This window comes from Scomber japonicus, chromosome 10 (assembly GCF_027409825.1).
Source record: "Scomber japonicus isolate fScoJap1 chromosome 10, fScoJap1.pri, whole genome shotgun sequence".
In the NCBI taxonomy this organism is placed as follows: Eukaryota; Metazoa; Chordata; class Actinopteri; order Scombriformes; family Scombridae; genus Scomber; species Scomber japonicus.
Window position 1 is genome coordinate 12,698,930 of NC_070587.1, and position 22,188 is coordinate 12,721,117.

Genomic DNA, 22,188 nt, shown 5'->3' on the forward strand with positions numbered 1-22,188 from the left:
CTCTCTCTCGATTGCATCATCATACAACCTTTTTTTGGGTCTATTTAAATTGAGAAGCTTATATTTGCTGTCAAGATTCACTCAACCAATGTTGAGCCAAATCCTACAATGCTTTAATTTGCATGGTTTAAAGAAAAGACTCTGGAGAGCACTGACAGCTGTCCCACATTTCAGTGACATCTTTGATCCATAAAACATGGTGCTTGCTGCATAGCTGATTCCTGGTGGATCACTGAGTCATGTTACTTCTGTGCTGCATATTATATACTTGTACTCCATCTGACACTATTACCACCAGCAAATCTTTATTTTCACAAAAGGTACAGTCCTGAGTCAAACAGTAATTTGATCATGTCCTAGGGTTTTCCCCCTTCTGTTAAATAACTCAACTTTCAACTCAAACACTTCCTGTTCAGGATTAATTTGGTTTCAGTTTTAGGGAGCATTTCTTCACTACAAAATGGATATGTAGGATACATAATACAAAATACTGTTGCTGAAGACAGTTATGGGTGACTTGTAAAACATGAAGAAAAAATTTAAATGTCAAGTCAAGGCAATTTTATTTATATAGTGTCAAATTACAACAGAAGTTATCTCAGGGCATTTTTCTCATAGAGCAGGTCTAGACAGTACTCTTTTCATAGAGTCAACATTCCCCAATGAACAAGCACTTAGTGACAGCAGTAAGAAAAAACTCCCCTATAACAGGAAGAAACCTCAATCAGTACTGGGCTCTAGGTGGGCGGCCATCTGCTTTGACCAATTGGTTTGAGTGAGAAAGAGGGAGCGGGGGAGAGAAGGGAGATAGAGATGTGATGTAATTCAATCAATATGCATATTTTGATATTCATATTTTAAAAGTCATCATTGCAAATGATTGAACCGCTATTATCATACTGTATTGCAACTTCCTCATGATTCCAAAAAAATTCAGTGTTCTCATTTTAAGGGTTTGAGATGCCAGTGGAAACAGAAAGACGGAGGTAGAGGGCCAGCCTAGGTATTAGACAAATATCAAGGATAGGAGTGCCCTCTAGTGATTAATGAAGACATGCACAGAAAAAAAAAATCAACATCAATAAGTTATGCTTGTTTTAAAAAAAACCCTAACATTTATTTCATGAAATCAATTGACCAAATATTCCAATACTGTAGTCTAAATACATCTGTGGTGATACTATCAGTGCATGTATAATGGAGACATGAATATATTACGGTTCTCACAAAACAAAAGTAATTTATTCAAGTTAAATCACAATTAAGACAAAGTTGTTCAAAAGGCAGTTTAGAAAACAAGCTCTGTGGAGAGATTCATGTAAGACCAGTGACCAGTAACTAATTCACATGTCAATGTTGTTCACTGTTTTGTAAGAAATGAATGGTAGTACAAATACTATAGGTAGTTAAGAAAAAAAACAACCCCTGGTTAAAACCTGTTAAAGTTCATCATGTTGGTAGGTGAATTCCCTAGATGATATGAAACCATCTTTATCCTCATCCTCATTTTTGAAGATGTCATCTACCATTGCTTCATGATGTGTGTCGTTAGGTGAGTATCCATGTTTCTGAAACTCCTTCTTCAGGTACTCTTTCACCTGGTGGATACAGAATAATGATGACATACATAAAATATACATATGTATACATATACATACGCAATACAATACACTCTTAATACAAGAACTGTGACAACAGCAGCTTGAAAAGAATTTCACACCTCCTGTCTGGAGAGCTTCCAGTCATCATTGAGATCCATCTCCTGGAAAGACTCATGTGACCTGGGACCATTTCGGATCTCCATAAGCTCAATGTCAAAAATGAGGGTACTGCCTGGAGGGATCTGGCCTGTAAATACACAAAAACACTAATATAAAAAGAGACAGATGCGTGATAATGCAACACAGAGGGCAACATCATCCTCCCTAATCCCCATACTGAAATACAAATTTTACCTTTTCCTTCCTTGCCATATGCAAGAGATGAAGGGACAGTCAGTTTCCTGTGCTCTCCTGTGCACATGTTCTGCAGACCCTTATCCCAGCCCTTCAGCACCTCTCGGATCCCAAGGGTGAACCATACTGGATTTTTATCCCCCTGTACACGGCTGCAAAGAGTCACGAAGATCCATCACAGTGTTCATTGTGGAAAAGAAAAGTTCAGTACACACAAACTTGATATCACAAAGATGCACTATAAGGATCAACTGGTTGCCACCCAACTTAAGACAAGGTGGTAAGTGCTAATGTTGAGTTGTGAATGCACAATGACACAGATAGTGATAACGCGTGGGCTGCAGCATACTGTAGTCCATTAGCAATACATATTGATGTTTGACATCTATAACAAGCAGTGACCCTAATGTGATTTCTCATTAACTAAGAGGAGTGTGACAACATTGCACAGGCATGCATGCAACATTATTATGCTAGTTTCTTGCTGCACATTACCTGGAATGAAACATGGTCCCATTCTCCAAGTATCCCTCGTAATGTACAAGAAGCATGTCTCCATATTTTGACTTACGGTAACACATAAAGGGTTTTTGTATAACTTCAATTTTGACTTCTGGCTCAGGCAGTTTCCCCCCCGTGACAAGCGCAAACAACGAGAGCAGTATCGAACAAATTGAGAAAACCGTCATTTTGCTAAACTACAGTTCTCGTGTTCACAACATTTTATGAAAAAAGGGAAATTTAAATCATCCTCGAAAAAATAGCGGTGGCCAAAATGTGTGCAACAGGATTGGCAACTACGTGGCATCCAACTTCTGCAATGAACGCAGCCACTGCACAGCTATTTGCCCTCCTCCGTCTATAATTGGACACATTCATTTAAGACCCGCCTCACACGGATGTACTCTCCTTTCATTGGCACAACTTCCTGTCAATCACCACAGATCACACCCACAGTAGTTAATCCTCTCTGACCTAAGTGGGAGGGGCATCGTCAACTGCTCTCGTGATTCACAGAATACTTTACGCACTTTTATCTACGTAGCTGGAATGTAAACGCTAAACGTTACTCCACACATCACACCCGGGGCCCAATGGAGTCGCTGCAATCAGCTGAGCATCATATCTGGCTATGATAAACAAGTAATGAACGGCAAAAACACTTAATTAAACCATGGAAGGAATGCTGTATAAGTGGACCAATTACATAAGCGGTAAGTTATCGCTACGGTGGTTTATTGTTTTCGGGTTTGGCTCTCATTTTTGAGGCAGCTAGCTAGCATGACAACGTCGTACATAGCACACTTGTATTGAGCTAACGAGCATCTTTTCGTCTATCGGAGTTTAAGCTCCGCCACAAATTTAGCAGCCTCTCGTTTACTCTCCTAGCCAAACAAAGAATATGAAATGAACTTTATTCATCAAGTATTAACATGTAGCGCTACCTAAATCTGCGTAGTTTCCACCATCTGTCATTATAATCTGACTTAACGACTGATTAGTTGTTGCTAACTTAGCGTAAGGATAAATTCAAGTCTTGCCAAGTTCATGAAGCTAACTAACTTGCAAAAAATAATTTACAGTACTGAAAAACAAAACCGTGCCTTAAATGTTACAGCAATTGTTAACATTTTGAGATATCCTTTTCAGGGTGGCAACCTCGTTGGTTTGTGCTAGATGGAGGAACTTTGTCCTACTATGACTCCCAAGAGGATGCCTGGAAAGGCTGCAAAGGAAGCATTAAAGTATCAGTTTGTGAAATCCAAGGTTGGTATAATTCACTTTATTCTGTGTGTTATGTTTCCTGGTGCAAATGTTTAATATTCTAGTACCTTTTGGAAAAGAAATATGTAGTCCTGACAAACATGTCTCCTTGTCTGATGCTGTGTTTTAGTTAATTCCTCTGACTCCACACGGGTGGATTTGACCATACCTGGAGAGCAGTACTTTTACCTCAGAGCCATCAATGCAGCAGAGAGGCAGAAGTGGCTGGTGGCACTGGGAACAGCCAAAGCTTGCCTTACAGACAACCGAACTAAGAGAGAAAAAGGTAGTTGGATGCTATGACATCCATGTCTATCATAGTAGAGAATGTGTGTAATTATTTACATATCAACTATTTTCTACATGGTAATCATTGTAGAGCTTTCCAAACTTTGTCTAATTGGTTGCTTGTATGTGTTTCTATTTCAGAACTACAGGAGAACACAGAGGCGCTGAAAACTAAGATGTCAGAACTCCGATTGTATTGTGACCTTCTTCTCCAGCAAGTAAACAAGATCAAGGACAATGATGAGCTAGGAGACACAGCGGAGGTAAGGCTAAGGTTTGGATGAGTTGATGAAATAAGAGAAGCTGCCGTTGGTGTGAAACTGCAGTACAGGGTAGCGTGTTTGCAACTACAGAGACATCCAATTGCTATGTGCTTACACTGGAAAATAGACTAGACATTTACTGTCAAGCCGCAAAATGTTATCACAAGTACATTTTTAAAAAGCTTGACTTTGTACATTTTTGCACACTATTCAACTGCTCTCCGACCTGTCTCTTTGCATGACAGTGGTTTCAGTGATGAGATGTTGGGATATTTGGCATGGTTGGCAAATGTGTATGTTTGTGTGACCTTTTCAGACAGGAATAGACACTGGAAATATGGTGAAGTCTACATGCACCACTTTCCTTAAGACTCTCGAGGAATGCATGCAAATAGCAAATCGTACTTTCAGTACAGATATGGCAACACAGAGTCCACCAGGATCTCCCCCAGTAGCAGCCATTAAACCTCAGAAGGTATGTTTATCTTACCTTCTCTGTTTCCAATCAGCCAATATAATAATAATCTATTATATAACAAGTCTTGGATTGTTCTAAAAAATAAATATATGCGTAATCCCCTGATGTCTTTTTTTCTCTAACAGATTAAACTGTTCAATCAGTTAAATCAGAACCTTGGAGAAAAGTAGGTCTTTTGTGCTCTTATATAATTATGTTGTCTTACTGCCTCTGTTTCGATCATTAACTGTCAAAGTAGCCCTAAGCAAAGTGAGACACAAATATAATACCCCTGGAGACATGTGATGATATTCTGTTATTAATGAGTTATTAATTGGTATCACATTTAGGCATAATTCTCTAATAGATTTATTTACACATTTGTATCTAAGTTTTATTAACATTCTACCCTCCAATACATTTCAGATGGAGAGACATGCCTGAAACCACAGAAGAAACAATTGCACATGACAACCAGAGTCTAGACTCTGGGGCAGAGGGACCAGATGAACTGGACAGACTGGAACACCATCCTTCCCCATCAGGTAAGTCAAATGTCCCAACCACTTACTTTACATGCTACACAGTTCCCTGAACTGAAAACCATTACTGCGTTCCATAAAGGGACGGCCACACTACACAAATGGGGCCTGGTTGTTGTGTGTGTGTATCATCTGAACTGATGTGGATAGATTATTGCCTTTTAGTGAGTGGACAGTGATGGATGCCCAGTAACATTATTGCATTTCCCTTAGCAGTACCAAGGCTGTTATACTGGGGCAGCTGCTGTTGGTGATGGGAAATAAATCCAGTCTTTTCCATCCTGTTATGGATTATAAACTATCCCAATATAAATGCAAACATAATATAAGAGAAACTTGCTATATTTTTTTGTTTGAATAGGCCCTATAGCATAATTTGGAGAGCTTTTGTCAGCCAACTGTTCAAATCCTCTCGTATCAACCCTCCAACCTAGTGTTAGCTATTGGAAGGCGTTGCTATGATTTTCTGAACAGTGCTGATGAGGTAGAGCCAAGAAAAAGTTATTATCATGTATTGATTTGTTGTGTATATATCCACAGGAATAAACAAATTGGGAGAAGAAAGAATTAAAATGCAGATTATTCCCAAGAGACTCAAACTCAATATGTTTACAGTACTTTCAAGGAATAGGCCATATCAACTCAAAGTAATAAGCACTGTCGTGAAAATTACATTTAGTCTGTTTTTGATTAAAATGGTATCAACTATTTTCTGTATTTGGTAATAAACCTCAGAAATTGTCTTAAAAAGAATGACGCAAACTGTGACCAATCAAAATATCATAATGCAGTGTTTCACATCATTAATCACTGTTACATATGGTCACAAGTGAAACCCATTGTACTTTACCACACCCAACTCTGACGTAAGTTGTGGTCATACTTTAAACTTTCAACCCCCAGAGGTCATAGAGGTCAGTGCGTTATTTTAAACTCCATATAAAATCTAGCGTGGCGCTGCTAAAGTTTGTCATACAATTTCACTGAGACACTAAATAAAGGATGAGCATGAGGTTTGAATCAGTGTGTCCTGTCAGAAGTTATAGATTCATAGCTGTGTAGTCATCAAACTGCTGCTTTCACAGTTTGCTTCAATCAGTCTACTCAAAAGTGATAATGGCTCAACCTGGGCTTTAGACTGGGCAATTTCTCTGTTAACACGCATTGTACATGTCTCTGTCTGCTGTATCATACAGACATTGATGCAGCCAATGGCAACAGCTCAGCCCAGGAGGAGCAAGTTGACTCTTCTCTACAAACTACCCAGAATACCTCTGAGACTGAACACTACGACCATCCAGCGGAGGAGGATGAAGAGGAGGATGAGGAGAAAGACACCAATGATCAAAAGGAGACAAAACAAGAGCAGAAGCACAACGTGGACCAAAGTCAAGAGCACGACAACAACAACGAGGAAGAGTGCGTTGAGCAGCCTCAGCAGCAACAGGAAGCCCTTCCAGACCCAGACGAGGAAGAAGAGGCTCAGGGTGAAGGAGAGATGTCCAGAGATTCAACAGAGCCAGAAGACACAGAGGAGGTGGAAACATTCTTCAGCACAATGAGTCACAGGTATGAAAATGCTACTCAGGAAGGCCACATCCTTTAGGAAACATTATGACCAGCTGTGATATTTCACCAGTAAAGTATTAGGATAAACCAATCTAAGCTATATGTAGTCACTGTGTCTTTAAGGCACTGCACTTCTGCTGCATCTTTTTGACTACACTACAGAGTTACTTACATTTATATTAACTGAAACAATGTTGCACAGAATAAAGGACTAATAATAGATTTTAAACATTTGAACTGAATCCATCTCTAGATGTCATGATAAGTGTTTTATATTAGTGTGTTCTCTCTTGATCACATGACACAGAGAGGCCCTCGTCTGATATTTGGGTTTGTAAAGCTTTCTTGTTGACGTCTCACTCTGTATGTTAAAAGTGTTCTTTCTATGTTTGAGAGTGTTTCTGAACAAAGTAGTGTGTGAATGATAAGTACTGTAATATTCAGTTTTGAGGGAAATAGTATTATTATAATGGAGGAAATCATTGTCTCATTCATCCAGTATTCAACTGCAAGAAGATTACACATTTTTGCAGCTAGTCTTTTAAAAATGATGGGACAGTTTTAGAACAGTAGTCTGTAAAGTCGTTGACATAAGTAGCAGATTAGTCTCAGGTATCGTCAGGCATAGAATTGCATGACACTTTGTGTGAATCATTTCTCTGGCTTGGTTTTGATGTTTGTACCCTTTTCTTTTTTCTGTTTGATTTGTTCAAATAAAAGTTGAAATGGCGTACAGTCCTCTAATACACAGTATTCTTCTGTTTGAATCTGTTTCTTTTTTATTTTTTTTATTTTTAGATTTAGTGATTTAAGACTGGACGACGACAATGGTATCCCCACACAAGAGTTTTTGGATTCATGCTATGCAATAGTGCCTGTATTAGGTAGGCCTGTCACTTTCAGTCTCTCCTCATATCTATCTGCAACTCTGTTCGTTTTTCTCATGATACCTATCCTCTTCATTTTTAATGAGAAAAAATTAAAAGTACTCGGAAATGTTCTTTCCTTTTCCTGTCATTTCTGTATGTTCTGTCACTTATGTGGTCTGTCATCGATGTCATCCTTTTCTTTTATACTTACATCCTATTTCTTCTGCATCTGTATCTTTTGATTTTGATTATGTTTATTCTTTATGGCTCAGTTGTATGACAAAGTTTTGAATTTCAACTTCAATCATTATGATTCTATATGTGTTTGTGTGTGGGTCTGTCATAGGTTACTTTTGGGGACAAGTATAAGACTAAAGACTAGTTCAATGGGGACAAAAGCCATATCCACATTTGGGAAAAAGCTGATTTTTGGGTCAGTGATTAATGTTAGGATAAGTCTACATGAAATAAGTCTAGGTAATGTCCCCAGAAGTGACCTTGGCGAGTGTGTGTGTGGGGGTGTGGGTGTGGGGGTGTGTTGCACATTTACTCAGTATTACACATAACTCAATCAATTCAGTCAATGTAATGATGTAAACCAAAAAAGAAACAAACAAAAAAACCTTACCATCATTGTTTTTCCAGAATTTTTCAGTTTATTCACATAACGGATAATGATGGCTAAGTGACGCAGGCTGCTGACATGCTAGAGTTTTTAAGCCAGCAGTCAGCTGGGGAGATTTAATCTTTAGGATTAATTTGCACACATGTAAATTGGCCAGGTGTTAACCTATTTTTCATTCACCAACATCTACATGGGTAGTGAACATATTAAGTTAGGTGAGAAGTTCTGTCAAAAAGTGAAAAAAACCCAAACAAACTTTATTTACAATATAAAAGATTAAGCCTGCTCACCTTGCTTTGTTTTCAAACATTTGCAGCCCTTGTTGATGACATCTCTCTTGTCAAATCTTGACACAGATCCAGATGCCTGTGGTAGCTGTGTGTGAATATTGTACTTATGAAAACATCTACACATGGAGTGTGAGCTTTTGTGGCTGCAATGCAAAGCCAATCTGTGAAATCTTATTCAGGCATAATACTTTCAGAATTGCTTAGGATTTTCAGATATTCTAGTCATTGTAAGCCTGTATTATTTCCCCATCATTGTTACCTTTTTAATCTACAATGAAGAGATTAAATTCTCCTCTTAATTTCTTACACAGCAGTTTGCTGTCTCCTTCGCAATCGCTTAATAATCTGAGGGCAGCTGTATTGTTCATCATCGACTATTCATAGTCACAGCATTGCAGTCTTTTAATATAAGATGCAAAACTGAAAATCTGCTCTTCATAAAAAACAAAGAAATGATCAGAGATTTTTTTCTTCTCAGACAAGCTCGGGTCCACAGTGTTTGCTCCAGTTAAAATGGATTTTGTTGGAAACATCAAGGTAAGTGGACATATTAGAATACTTACCGTTCAACAAATGATCATTTGGTTTAGAGCCAAAATTGTTCGACACAAGTGGCTCTAAATCTCATGCTAAACATAATGTGACATGTTCGCTGATGTGTTGTCATTTATTTTCTACAAAACTATACCACATATTTTCATGAAAAGAACTAGCCATGTCTTTTTTTTTTTCTAAGTTGTGGGAAATTGGTAAAATATGAGGTTTTTTTTAAAGATTTGTGTTGCTACATCAGCTCATCTCATATCCCTATAGAAAATTCAACAGAAGCTGATGTCAGACCCCGACAGTTTCCCCACACTACAGTCCATCGTGCTGCATGAAGTGCAGTCAGACGTCACCCAGGTACGCAACTCTGCCACTGAAGCTCTGCTGTGGCTCCGGCGAGGCCTCAAATTCCTCAAGGAGTTTCTGTCAGAAATCAATGCAGGAGAACAAGACATCCAGAGTGCCCTGAGTGAGTTTGTTCTTAACGATACAAAGTCAAATACGTACCAATTAATTAAAACTCATCATGTTTTCTATCTGATGATCTGTCTTTTCTTTCACTCAGACAACGCCTATGGAAAGACTCTTCGTCAGTACCACGGATGGGTTGTGCGAGGTGTATTTGCTGTAGGTGTTCCTCATATAAACCACTGCTTTCTCATATGTGTATTTTTATCGTCTCAGAGTTTAATCCATGCTTTGTGTGACCACTTTGTTTTTCTCCTACAGTTGGCACTGAGAGCTGCCCCTTCTTATCAAAATTTCGCTGCTGCTTTAGTGTCCAGAGAAGGTGACGAGCTGAAGAGTGGCTTCACAAGCGGTGTGCACAGGGACCTGGGTGTGTACCTGCCTGCCATGGAGAAGCAGCTGGCCATCCTTGATGCCCTGTATGAAGAATACAACTTGGAGTCTGATGAGGTGGTGTGAAACTTGCACAAAGAGATGATGTGCATTCATGGAAGGACAGAAAAGAAAAACCTGAACGAAGTAGCAGCGTCGTGGCTGGCTGCTGAAGGAAGGTGCCAGATGCCAGGTGCATCATGTGTACAAAATAGTTTGAGCATGTCATGTGCCAGTGTGACGTGTTTCCAGTGGTTCTTAAACTCTACGACAATAGAGAGTCTAGGTTTGAACAACTTATGAATGTCTGTTTTTAGGAGCCCACCAAGGGCAAAGCAAGTAGTGACAATTAAGACATTATGGTTTAATGAAATGTAGTTTCCAGGTCTTATTCAAATGACCTTTGACATGTTAGGGGTATGAAGCCCTGTTATGCAGACTCCAACCATAATGACTCATGGTGACATTTGTTTCCGGTGCACATTTTGTCACTGTATTATGGATTTTTATGTTCTGTACATGTTTTAAGGTTACCACGGAGTATTTGGCTCTAGTAACTTCCCCCGAAAGATGATTTTATTGTCCACCCTTTATCTTGCACTGACTGTTAAAGTTTAGTGGAAAACTATGATCAAATTTGTTACATTGTTTTTGTTTTTCTGTCCCTGAAATTTTAATCTCAATTCTGAGGTTTGACAGTGAAGTGTTTTGTTTTACATCATTGACTTTTAATGGGACCAAAAAGGAACTGTCATGTGAATGGTTTTAGCCTCTGCTGCCTACAGTACCACAACACAGGAAAATTGAATAATACAATGTGGCCGTTAAAGTACTGACAACTGCTGACTATTTATGTGGACATCTTCTGCACAAACCTATGCATATCATGCATTTTCACAATGTCTATTTATTATGTCTTAAGTTATAAAGTTACATTCATGTCATTCTGGTAATTTCAATCCAACTTTTGTGTGTATGTTTGGGTTTGTGTATCCATGTTTGAGCATGTTTGATTGCATGGTTAAGTAACATGGGCCAAGGCCTTGAATTAACCAATTTAATTAATAATCCTAAAGTGGATTGATTCTGGAAGTTAATATACATCACTTCTCTTTCATCTGTGTACTAATAATGAACAGCAAGTTCTGTACAGATCTCAGTATTTTTCACCATCTCATCCAAGCACTGTTCTACATTTACTTGAGTGTTGTTACCAGCCATACTTAATATTTTATGATGTCTATTCAACAATTTAAAATGAGTGGTTGTACTCCACTTCCTGGCCATATTAAAGTTTGGCCATAGATTCACTGAGCCATTCAAACAAAGCAGGAACATCTTCATAGGGCTTTTCTACCAAGACATACCACATAGTATTTTTTACCTTTTATTCCAAGTATTCTTTTGAGTTTTCAGGAATGAATACAGTACATTCTGGTACTGTTGTTGTGCACTCATTCTTGTACATGTCATTTGCAGCAGGTTCACATCAGAGATGTGCAATGGACTGATTTCCTGTTGTAGATGAGTTTCAATATTAATCCTGAAAATATGCTATTGTAATATTTCAAACATTTGATTGGGTTTTTTCTATGAATGTATATAAGATGCTATTTGATTTTAATAAATATAATTAAGTTGTCTTAGTTTGTGTCCAGCATTTCTTGTGCTGTATGCATGTTGTGTCATGAAGAGGCAGACTGAGTGTGCATTTTGTTTTTACTACTGTGTGCTTCTTGTGGTCAACTGATGGTATTTAATATCTAATCAGCCCCCCTTTCATTGACCCTCACTTTGTATTTCACTTGTTAACCAAAGAAATCAATGAGTACACAAAAATAGTGAATCAGCCCGGGTGTTCTACAGTAGTTTGTAACAGTGGCACAAAATACTTTTGCATACCCTACGGTGTGTGTTAATTGTTTTGTATGTGTAGTAGTGTGTTCCCTGTCATCCTGTGTTCGAGACATTCCTTCCTGTAGGTCAGATATTTTCATTTGGCTTGGCCCAAAATATGGATCTCTGCCTCTTTTCTGTCCCTGTGACCTCCTTTGCATTTCCCCTTGAGCCACAGCTGTAATGCTACACCACCTTTTGTTGGGAAAAGTGTTTGATTTTGATTTCAGTTCATTGTCTTATTGGCTAGAATAACTCAAAATAGATCCTGCTTCCTACAGCTGTGTGACTAGTGCCATCAAGAATGGGAACATCAATTATAAAATGTTGAGGACAAATAGTGTATTAGCTCGTAAATTAATTTGTTTGAGGTTCCTAAACTCCATAAATAATAAACTTCACAAGGAGGCTCTTCTGTGTGCAGAGCAGGACTTTTCATTATGGACTCTGGAGATTCAGGGTGGCCAATGCATCTTAGCAACATTTAGTGCTGAACAGAGACATCTGTGGTACAAATTTGATTGACCTGGTTGGGGGAATGCACATGATGGGATAAATATGCCAAGGTAAGCTTTTACTCGGGCATCTTAGCAGACAAATTGTCCTGATGTGATTTAGACAAGAAATACAGCTAGCTAATAGAGTTATACAGTTGCATCCACCCTCAAACATCTCTGTTGCAACACTGGCTGACTGCCCAAATCCGTATCTCTGTGCCTCATCTCCAGGGCACAGACTGGGCTCTGCGGGGCCTCATTGAGACAGAATGAAAAGCTGAAAACCCATTGCCATGTCTGAGCAAACAGTGAGTTCACTGTGCGGTCTGTTTACTATGAAGTCTAACACAGCACTTTGCAGGGGGTTGCTGACAGCATCTTTTCCCCCCTTGATGGATATCTGTTTTTTTAACAGTGAGAGCACTGCTCTGAAAGAACATCAATAACATCTCTATCACTGCCTATTGGCTTTTTGCACAGCCTCCAATCACTGTCACTGCTTGCTTACTGACAGACAGGAAGCAAAGCTGCTGACAAACCGCTCAGCAAAGTTTAAAGCTGCGTGTAAGACAGAAAATACAGCTTTGAACGATTTAAATCCCCATTTTTATTTTCACTTCTTTTTAAAATTGTCCACAACTACTGTATAAAGAATAATCAGAATAACCAGACATAATGATCTTTCTCTATCCCAGTCACAGTGCATACTATGTTTTATAAAGCCTTACAGTACGTTACCACATGCATAGTATGTTTAAGCATTGTTGTGCATACACAGTACAAGATTCAGCACAGCAGCACAGGCCACAGACAACAACATTCAACGTAGTTTTCCCAAAAAGATATTTCAGCTTTGTGCATGGCACAGTTCATCACTATCATATAAGGTGTGTCACACATACTGTACAGTACTACTGTACACTCTGAGCAGAGCAAGGCTGACATTTCTTAAGACACCTGCTATGCTGATGAATGCAATGTGACTTACAAAACAATGTTTGACAAAGTAGAAGCGTTTCACACTCAATGGCATATTATTACAAGCATGCGGACACAATATAGTAACAGTCTTTATCTTTCAATTGCTTGTTTGTACATCTGCAATCACAGAAAAATCACTTTATATAACACTTGACTATGTCTAAGTACAGCTGAGAAAAGGTCTCCCTTGGCACTGCGACTCATACAGTAGCTTATGGAAAATATCAGCTTATAATCGGCACATTCATTTTCACCATTGGTGCCCAAGACACAGCGGACTACATCTACACTGTTAAGTTTACTGTTGAGTTTGTCTGTTGCTGTTTACTGTAAGACAGAAAGACTGGATAAAGAGGTATTAGAGTAAATACAGTAATGACCATAGAACAGACTGGAATTTAATTCCTCCCCCCATTTAGCAGCTACAGACTATTCCAGCCTTTCCTGTGCAGTGAGAAAATTAAGAACATAACAGTTTCAAGCCTTCACATACAGTATATTTAGTTTCTCAATGAAGCACAGGGAAGGAACTCGATCGTGCCTAAAGGACTGCACATTGTTGATGCATTAAAGCTTTTGTCTGAGTTACCTGTGTGCCTCGGTGTACAGTCACTTTCATTTAATTTGCAAAGAGAATAGTGGAGGATGCCTGTGAAATGTGCCATGTGGAGCTACATTACCTGTTGGTTCCTGAGGTTTTTTTTTTTTATTTATGGAGTTGACTTTGAATGTCACTGTCAAGTACAGTACCACCACAAGCCAAGCCAGTCACTGAAGTTTCACAGGACCTGTGAGAAGTGTGGCTTCATGAAATATTACCAGTGCATGATTCCTGCACTATATCAACCTCTATCTCCATCCCTAGCTTTAATATTGATCATACTATATCCCTGGTTTTACAACTGAAATTGTTGATGTGAGATTGAGGGTACATACGAACCTTGTCGTGGCAATAATGAGTAAAGTTATAGGTTACATGCTTGAAAAGTGACAGCTGCTTTCATGGTCTTAGTAATCCCATCCTCATGCAAATGCTGCACTGTCACACACACTGCAGGAGAATACCCGGGGCAATGGCTCTGCATGTCCTACTGGCTCTCTTTCTCAATGGTAACTGGGTCATGATTAATAAGCCTCAGGCCCGGCTACTGCTCATCTGCAACATGTCCCACTGGCACTTAATTAAGTCTCTGCATGACTGTCGTACAACTGTTGCATCCAGAGGCTGATTCCAGTCCAATCAGGCATGGTGAGGAGGCCAGTCCTATGTCCAGCTTTGTTAAGACGGAATGCAGTTGTCCTGTGTATTTCCTAAGTGTAGATGAAGGTTTCCCCTCCACTGACCAACTCTTGCTATAACTCCAGGGATCTACGTGGCATCTTAGCAGCAATACAGAGGAGTTATATATATGTTTTGGTTTTCTTTCATCATAGAATCATTGGCTGCCTCTTCCTCCGGAGTCTCTTGCTTGTAGCATTATTGTTCTTGTTTTTTTTGGGTTTTTTTGCATGAACGTATTCCCATGATGTGTCAAGCAAATAACACACAAAGGATCCAGCTGCACTGTCCAGGTTCCTCCTCAAGTGAAGTACTTGCAGTTTGTGGAGTCAATAACACAGTATGGAGTGCACTTGAGGTAACCATATGACCTGCAAATAACACGAGAAACACTCTTAGGTCAGTATAATATGCCAACAAAACAATTGTTTTCACACAGCAAAATGTTTTGACCACACATAGTTGTACATTGTGCTTACCCTGGAAGATATGAATTACATGTCTGGTATCCAAAGTCTTTTCCATCACACTCCTCAGCCCCCTCATAGCGATATCCATCTCCACAGTAGGCGTGTTTACATTCTGTGGCGAGGGGGAGACAGGAGGGGCAGTGGGGTCATGTTATATGTGCACAGCAAAGTACAACCAAGAAACTATTATAGATCAAATGAGCACATAACTTACTGACACAACCGTCAGTAACGACTCTGTTTCTGTCATCACACTCCTCCCCATTGGCAATCTGCACTATCCCATCACCACAGTAACCTTCTTCATCTGGTGCATTTTCCATGGACTGGTACGGAGTCAGCTGGAATGGAAAAGTCTTTTACAGAGTTTAAAAAACTTTAGCAAGAAGGAAAAACTGCCTGAAAAGTCATCAAGTGTAAAAAAATAATAATCAAACTTTAGTGCATTCAGTGATACCTGAATTGGCAGCCAGCCATCAATGTCTTTGAAATAAAGAGATCTCTGGTCTTTGCGGAATGCAAGAGCATTATCTGTGTGAAGATTCTCCAGTTCTTCCTCATTGCTCACCACGAATATCTGAAATGCAGGGCAAAGTGAAGGTGGTGTGTCAAAAGGGACATTTACTGTCATGTTTGTAATTTTTTCAATGCATTAGAAATTATAAGTTTCAACCCTAGTGGGGTGTAATTTTGAAATATAGAGCTAATTTAATATCCCGGCAGGCAATATGTGACTCTAAGCAATTTTCATCTCCTCATTTGGCAAACGTTTTTTACCTGTCAATTTTTTCTTTCTTTAAATATTTAACTAAAAGGTTAAGTGAAAATAACATAGTTGCATATCATTAATACATTTTGATAAAAAGTCATAACAATTCAAATGGAATTAGGCTTAAGTTTTCAGGGATGTGTCAAATCATTCATTTTTTGATTATTATATATAAATTATTATTGTATATTATTATATTATAAATGAATTGTATGTGAGTTTTCAGTTTTATGTATTCATCCCTCACCGCAGGTACTTTAGGATAGTTTCCTCTGGAGTGATGATCTTCATATGGAGAACTGCTGTGAGAGCCGCAGCTACACTTTCCAGGCGGTCCAGGTGGACCACGTGCACCCTTTGTTCCAACCATGTAAAGTCCTAAAAGTACAAAGAGAGAAATTTTTATTCATTTGCATAAAAAATACTCTAAATGATAAACCAGAAGCTTCATGTTAAGAATACTGCACGCTTAATGAACTGAAGGACAGTTTTGCTGAGTGTACATGCTACAGTAGCTGATATAAATATCATGTGCCATCTTTGATCCATCTATCAAGAGGCAAACACAATCAACCTAATTCATGCAGAAACCTGATCAACATAACAAATGTCACTGTAATTATGTGGTGATATAATATCTGTAAAACTGTAGGGAGCCTCGCCATCTGTAAATCCATTTTAGCCACATGGTGTCATGCTGGGACCAGCATCTCATTTCATGTCAGGAGATTAGATTTCTCTGGTGCTAAATAAGAAAACCTGTGTTACCTATTACAACGCTCTTAAGTGTGCTTCCTTTTGCTGACAGGAGTGTTTTCTACTCCTAACACTGGTTGCACAGCATTTCACACACTCTCCAAGAACACAAAATGTGCAGAGTCACACACAAGCCAATCTCCCACAAAGTGAATGTAAATTCAGTCATCTGTTGGCATTTCTGCTTTGTTGGAGGAGGTAGAACTTTGCACCTGTGGCAGGTGCCCCAGGAGGACCAGGATGGCCAGGAGATCCCTGTGGGCCTGCAGGTCCCATAGGACCTAGACTGCCGTGGTCACCTTTCACTCCCTGAGACACAAACAAAGAAAGCTGTTCACACATTTAAAACATTTCTTTACAACAATAACATCCCAGAGATCAATGCAATGGCACTTTTTGAGAACAGAAAAATATTTTTTCCAAGCACATAAATTATATAGTTATTCTGTGCTCAGAAAAATGTTTGCTATTATTCACATAAACCTACACTTATAACGTGTCACTCAGTTTTACTAATTTGCTCTGTAAAATTCTCTGATCTGTACATCTCTAAAGCCTCAGACATTTCCTCATAGTGTCTCTCAAGCTCTCTGAGCATCTTTTCTCTTTGCACTCTAACATTTGTCTACACACTTGCAGTTATTTATCTACAAAAAATCTACAAATACATTTTTATTCTGCACAAAATGTCCCATCACACTCTTGAGGACAAATGTACACTATTTCCACATAATAATGCAACATGCCCACAAACGGCTTACCTGTTTGCCTCTCTTCCCTGGTCGACCAGTCGGTCCTCTGTTTCCTGAGATTCCAGGTTCTCCTTTTGGACCCATTTCACCCTGCACAAAATATATCAAATTGACTAAACCTTCAACAACACTGAATTAATTTGTAAGGTTTCAAAAGTTCTAATTCTAGCAAACCAAACTGTGTTGCTCACTTTCTGTCCAAGCATTCCTGGAAAACCCATTGCACCCTGTAGATAAAGGACATTGTATGTAAGTAAATAAAGGTATGTATATGAAGAGTGCTGCTACCTAAATGTTTGCAACTATACTACTGACAACATCTACTTACCTTGTCTCCTTTCATGCCACCCTCACCACGATCACCTTGTGAACCCTGACAGAGCACATTGTAGACATTAGTCAGCAAATTTCAATGTATTTTGCACTTAATAATAATGACTAATTTGGTCACATACCTTTTCGCCTTTATATCCAGGTAAACCCTTCAATCAAAGATACAAATAAACAGTGAAACAAAGTACTGTGAAGATAATCCAATATTAATGCAGTTCATATACGGCTCATACCCGTGGCCCAATTGGTCCTCTGGCTCCAGGCAAACCCATGAGCCCTGGATCACCTTTCTCACCCTGACACAGAAGAAAACAATGATAACACAAAATAGTTTTTCAACATAATGTCCCATCTAAAATAAGAATTTATGAACTTATTGGCCACAGACAGGACCTGATGGAATATTCTTGTTACATAACACAGTATTTAATTGAACAAATGGAAGTAATATCACTAATCTATGCTAGTTCTCATTGGCACAGCTGTCATGTCATATATATAACATCATCTACATTATGAGATCGGACTTACTCACTTTGGGCCCGCTTGGTCCTGGCCATCCAGCTGGTCCCTGCTTCCCAGGAAGTCCAGGAGGACCTGTGCGACCCTAACAAGAGACATATATTTTATAACCTGACACACAGACACATTTCATAAAACCCTAAAGTAGCAGTTAACTATTTATATAATCAGGGCATTAAAAAAAGTGTTGGAAGAAGAGATGTGCAAATACAACTCAATAACAGAGTCTGTAAGGTAGAAAAGAGAAATTTAAGAAGGGGATTTGCTGCATAAACTGACAGTCTGCTTGCTACAGTATTTATCAGACACTAGTACTGCTGCACATGTAGGGGAAGAATGACTTTAACTAGCCCTGTCACTTTGCTCTATTTAATTAAATGATGGGCTGTATATAGAACAGGAGCCTATGCTTGTGGGAAATAAAATGATTTATGACCTGGCTGAAGCACTAAGCTAAATTGCACTGCAGTGCTGCGAAGCTGCTCAGTCAGGCCACCAGCCAGTGAAACTCTCCCACTGGGCCACTCTGACTGCTCGACTACAGTAACTGATCATTTGGGAGATCACTTCTCTTCTGCCAGCCCCGATCAAACACTGTGTGCTATGCTTTCAATAAAGTTCCCGTTATAATAGAGAAGACAGGCATGATGCTGGATGTCTTTAAGGGATCGATGGGAAGGCATGTGCTCCCCCCCTCTCTGCGGGAAAGGACCAACAGTATGTCAACTCCCCTCTGCCATCAAAATAACCCATCTCAGCAGCTCTGCATCCTTTGCATCCTGTCAGTGTGCCTGTGCTGTCTCCTGTCAAGGTTGTACTTGTGCACAACCAGGCACTGGCAGTGCTCTCAGTTACAGCTTGCAAGCAGGCAGAGCCATTGTATCTCATTTTTGAGTAAATCCACTTAGTGGAAAATATAGAGTGATTAATGGAGACTCTCACCTTTTGCCCAGGTCTTCCGATTTCTCCCTGACAACAGGATGTGGAGGAGGGACAAGGACATTGGGCATTTAATACATTTCCATCAAGCGTATTTCAGTCTGGAGCAACAGGTCAATTAAACTTTAGCTTAAAAAATGATGAGCAGTTTGTGTAATGGATAATGATCCACATTAATTAAATGAGAGTTGATAAGAACATGTGGAGGAAATTGCTTACCTTTTCTCCCTTAGGTCCTTCTATGCCAGGTAGTCCGGGTGGACCCTGGTAAACATTAGAAACAATAAGTATGCTCATAAATCACAGCTATACCAGTCTAAATTGTTTTTATTATCCATAACATCCACTAGAAAGGCATGTCTGCTTTCGGAAGTCCATAGCTGCAATTTCAATTAGCTAAGGGCTAAGTGGCCACTATTGATTTACAAAGTACCTTGTGGGTCTTTTTTGTAAAACTGAAATGCTACTGCAGTCCAGCTGGTGCTGTAACAGCATGAAATGGGCAAATGTAACAATTGTTTGATCATGACAAGTAAATCTGTCACTTGGGAAAATTTGGGCAAACAGCAGATAAGTTGGGTTTAAAAGCAACTATTAAACCAAAAATGTCTTTATATCTCTCGCCACCACACAAACACACAGACACATGCTTGTGTTGGTAATCCCTGGAATTTACGCGACCCAGTACGCCTTTCCAGGCAGACAACTCTTCGGACAGTTTCTGAGAATGACGTGTGGCACACTGGCAGGCAGTGGAAAAAGGCTATTTGTGTCTCAGCTAAATGTAGAGCGTTAATGGGCTGCTGTGTTTCATGGGCCAGAGAAATCCCCATCTCCTGCTCAGAAGGAACTCTCAAGTTGGAGAGGAGATGGAAGTATTATGTTGCTGGAGCACTAATTCTTAACACCTTAAATCTATGCAAACACCAATATGAAACAGGGACAGCCTGTGATGCAGCCATACAGACAGTGAATACAATTTAATTCACCTTGTGCCAATGGCTTTGAATACTGTAAAAACACAATGCAAGGGGCCAGATCTAAAATACATTATTAATGCTGGCATAACAGTTGATCACATACCTGAGGTCCAAGTGGACCAGCAGGCCCAGGGGGGCCTCGGACACAGGTAGAACCTTTGTCCTCACTGCCCAGCTCTGATCGATCTCCATGAGTGCCTTCACTCTGTAAAATGAAAATAAAAAATAACATTATCATTAGATAGAAGAAGAATGACACTTTTCCTCCCAGACGACACTGGCTTTTACTTTGTGGATAAAGTTTTGAAGTTAATGTCTAAATTTCATATCATCCTCAGCATAAAAACAACACAAAGCTAAGGACTTGTTAAGCAAATTCTTTCTGCAAACGTATTCCACCATCTGGAGTATTGTAAGTATTGTAGTCTCATTCAGGGGTTAAAAAACAGTAGGTGGGGGGCCGCCTGGATATCACCCAAGGACATATCAACAGTCAGATATTCCACAATAGAAAGTCACATGACTTTGACTCACATGAGTGTGGCGGCGCCAAAGTGAAGGGGGTGGAGGAAACAGTGGGGGTGGAGGCAAACTCACTAAACAGCATGGGTTGAATCTCTTCTGCTGCTCCTGGGATCTGAGAGCTGTACAAGGTGTGCAGGCAGCCAGTCACACAGGTAGTGGTGCCAGGTGTGAAAATTAGAAGAAGAGAATCAAAGAAGAGGTCATGTTTATGAGTTGTCTAACTTCTGCAAAAGCATATCTGAATCAGCACCTCTTGATCAAAATGATAAGAGGAGTGCTTAACTCATGACACATGAGCATGCATGGGCAACTCGGGTACACAACAAACATCCCATAGATACAGTACAAATGGGACATATAAAATAGGCTACAACATGCAGGAGTAGCATAAGCGACGGGAAACAGGTGCAAAATATCAAATCCTGACACCCGTCCGGCAGAGTTCCTAGAGCTGGACACCGATATGAAATGCCTGTGCCTCACACTGAAGGACGGGAACTGGTCTCTCTATTTATAGTGGCATTTTCAGTCTACCTCATGGGCAACAAGAACATGAAAACAGGCACATATTAGGATAGTGGCCTTGAAATAAAGCCTAAACTTATCTTTTAGTCCATGCTTTTCCCCTTCAGCACCTGTGCACAGTACAGTACATACAGTAATGTATGTACAACTGTCACATAGACACACCTACATATACACAGACACACAAACACAAACACAAAAATACTCAGATTACAATATCCTTACCTGCTGGGAATGAAATAAAACCATCCAGAACAGGAGACTGAGCCAGGCCATAATGAAACCACAGTGGTAGATACAGTCCAAGTGTTAGAAGAGTCATGCTGCTCCAGATAGTTGCCTGACTTTATTTTTGAGCTACAGCAGTTCTCACACGCTGCCTTTCTCTCTCTCTCTCTCCTCGATGTCCTCTCCCTCTACTCCCCTCCCTCTCTGCTCTGTCTCCTTTACGCCCTCAGAAGAGGGTATGCCGACCAATGCCCATTAAATCTTTCCTCCGCATCAGTGTGCGCTAAAATTACAGGAGACAGCCCGCCAGCTGCTTCGGGTGCCAATATTAGATCTCTACTATTGCAGGGGGTGCCTTTGTTGTCTCTACTCCTCTCACAAGGAGACTTAACACTGCTTAACCCACTGTGGGCTTTGCTGCAAAAGCTTCAAATGGGACTTTGCATGAAGGTGTCAGTGCATTTTCATATCCTGATACAATTTTCAAGTATATTAGTCTTCTGTGTGTCTGTATTGATTAGGACATCTTTTTTCATGCTATGCATCCCCCTGTGCATTGTGGGATCCATTTACTCCAAGCCAGATTGGTTTTATTGCCCAGACTGTCCCATAAAATTAATTGTCTGCTTTTGAAAGAGGCTCTTTAAGGGATCTGAGAGCTGTAAATATGTCTGGAAATACAGACTATATCACTTCTCAAGAGTGCTACCTGTAATGAAAATGTCTAT

At 39.7% G+C, this 22,188-nt stretch overlaps 3 protein-coding genes across 3 annotated transcripts; 1 reads left to right on the forward strand and 2 right to left on the reverse strand.

The window, feature by feature from the left end:
* Positions 1-543: 543 nt before the first annotated feature.
* On the reverse strand, positions 544-2,775 carry fkbp14 (FKBP prolyl isomerase 14). The gene is made up of 4 exons (XM_053327221.1): positions 2,451-2,775; positions 1,956-2,107; positions 1,721-1,848; positions 544-1,598 (listed from the first exon to the last, which is right to left on the reverse strand). The coding sequence occupies exons 1-4, from the start codon at positions 2,642-2,644 to the stop codon at positions 1,440-1,442; spliced, it is 633 nt and encodes a 210-aa protein (XP_053183196.1). The 5' UTR covers positions 2,645-2,775; the 3' UTR covers positions 544-1,439.
* A 263-nt stretch (positions 2,776-3,038) lies between these two features.
* Positions 3,039-11,648, forward strand: plekha8 (pleckstrin homology domain containing, family A (phosphoinositide binding specific) member 8). The gene is made up of 13 exons (XM_053327211.1): positions 3,039-3,169; positions 3,606-3,722; positions 3,850-4,005; positions 4,149-4,270; positions 4,587-4,745; positions 4,874-4,914; positions 5,154-5,272; positions 6,466-6,838; positions 7,637-7,722; positions 9,101-9,159; positions 9,436-9,637; positions 9,734-9,795; positions 9,898-11,648. The coding sequence occupies exons 1-13, from the start codon at positions 3,130-3,132 to the stop codon at positions 10,093-10,095; spliced, it is 1,734 nt and encodes a 577-aa protein (XP_053183186.1). The 5' UTR covers positions 3,039-3,129; the 3' UTR covers positions 10,096-11,648.
* Positions 11,649-13,012: 1,364 nt separating this feature from the next.
* Positions 13,013-21,625, reverse strand: colq (collagen-like tail subunit (single strand of homotrimer) of asymmetric acetylcholinesterase). Its single transcript, XM_053327223.1, has 17 exons — positions 21,458-21,625; positions 20,717-20,826; positions 20,286-20,387; positions 19,422-19,466; positions 19,206-19,232; positions 18,277-18,348; positions 17,975-18,037; positions 17,864-17,890; positions 17,737-17,781; positions 17,600-17,635; positions 17,418-17,498; positions 16,869-16,965; positions 16,148-16,278; positions 15,589-15,708; positions 15,346-15,487; positions 15,141-15,243; positions 13,013-15,032 (listed from the first exon to the last, which is right to left on the reverse strand). Exons 1-17 carry the CDS (start codon positions 21,552-21,554, stop codon positions 14,963-14,965), a joined length of 1,368 nt encoding a protein of 455 aa, XP_053183198.1. The 5' UTR covers positions 21,555-21,625; the 3' UTR covers positions 13,013-14,962.
* Positions 21,626-22,188: the final 563 nt, after the last annotated feature.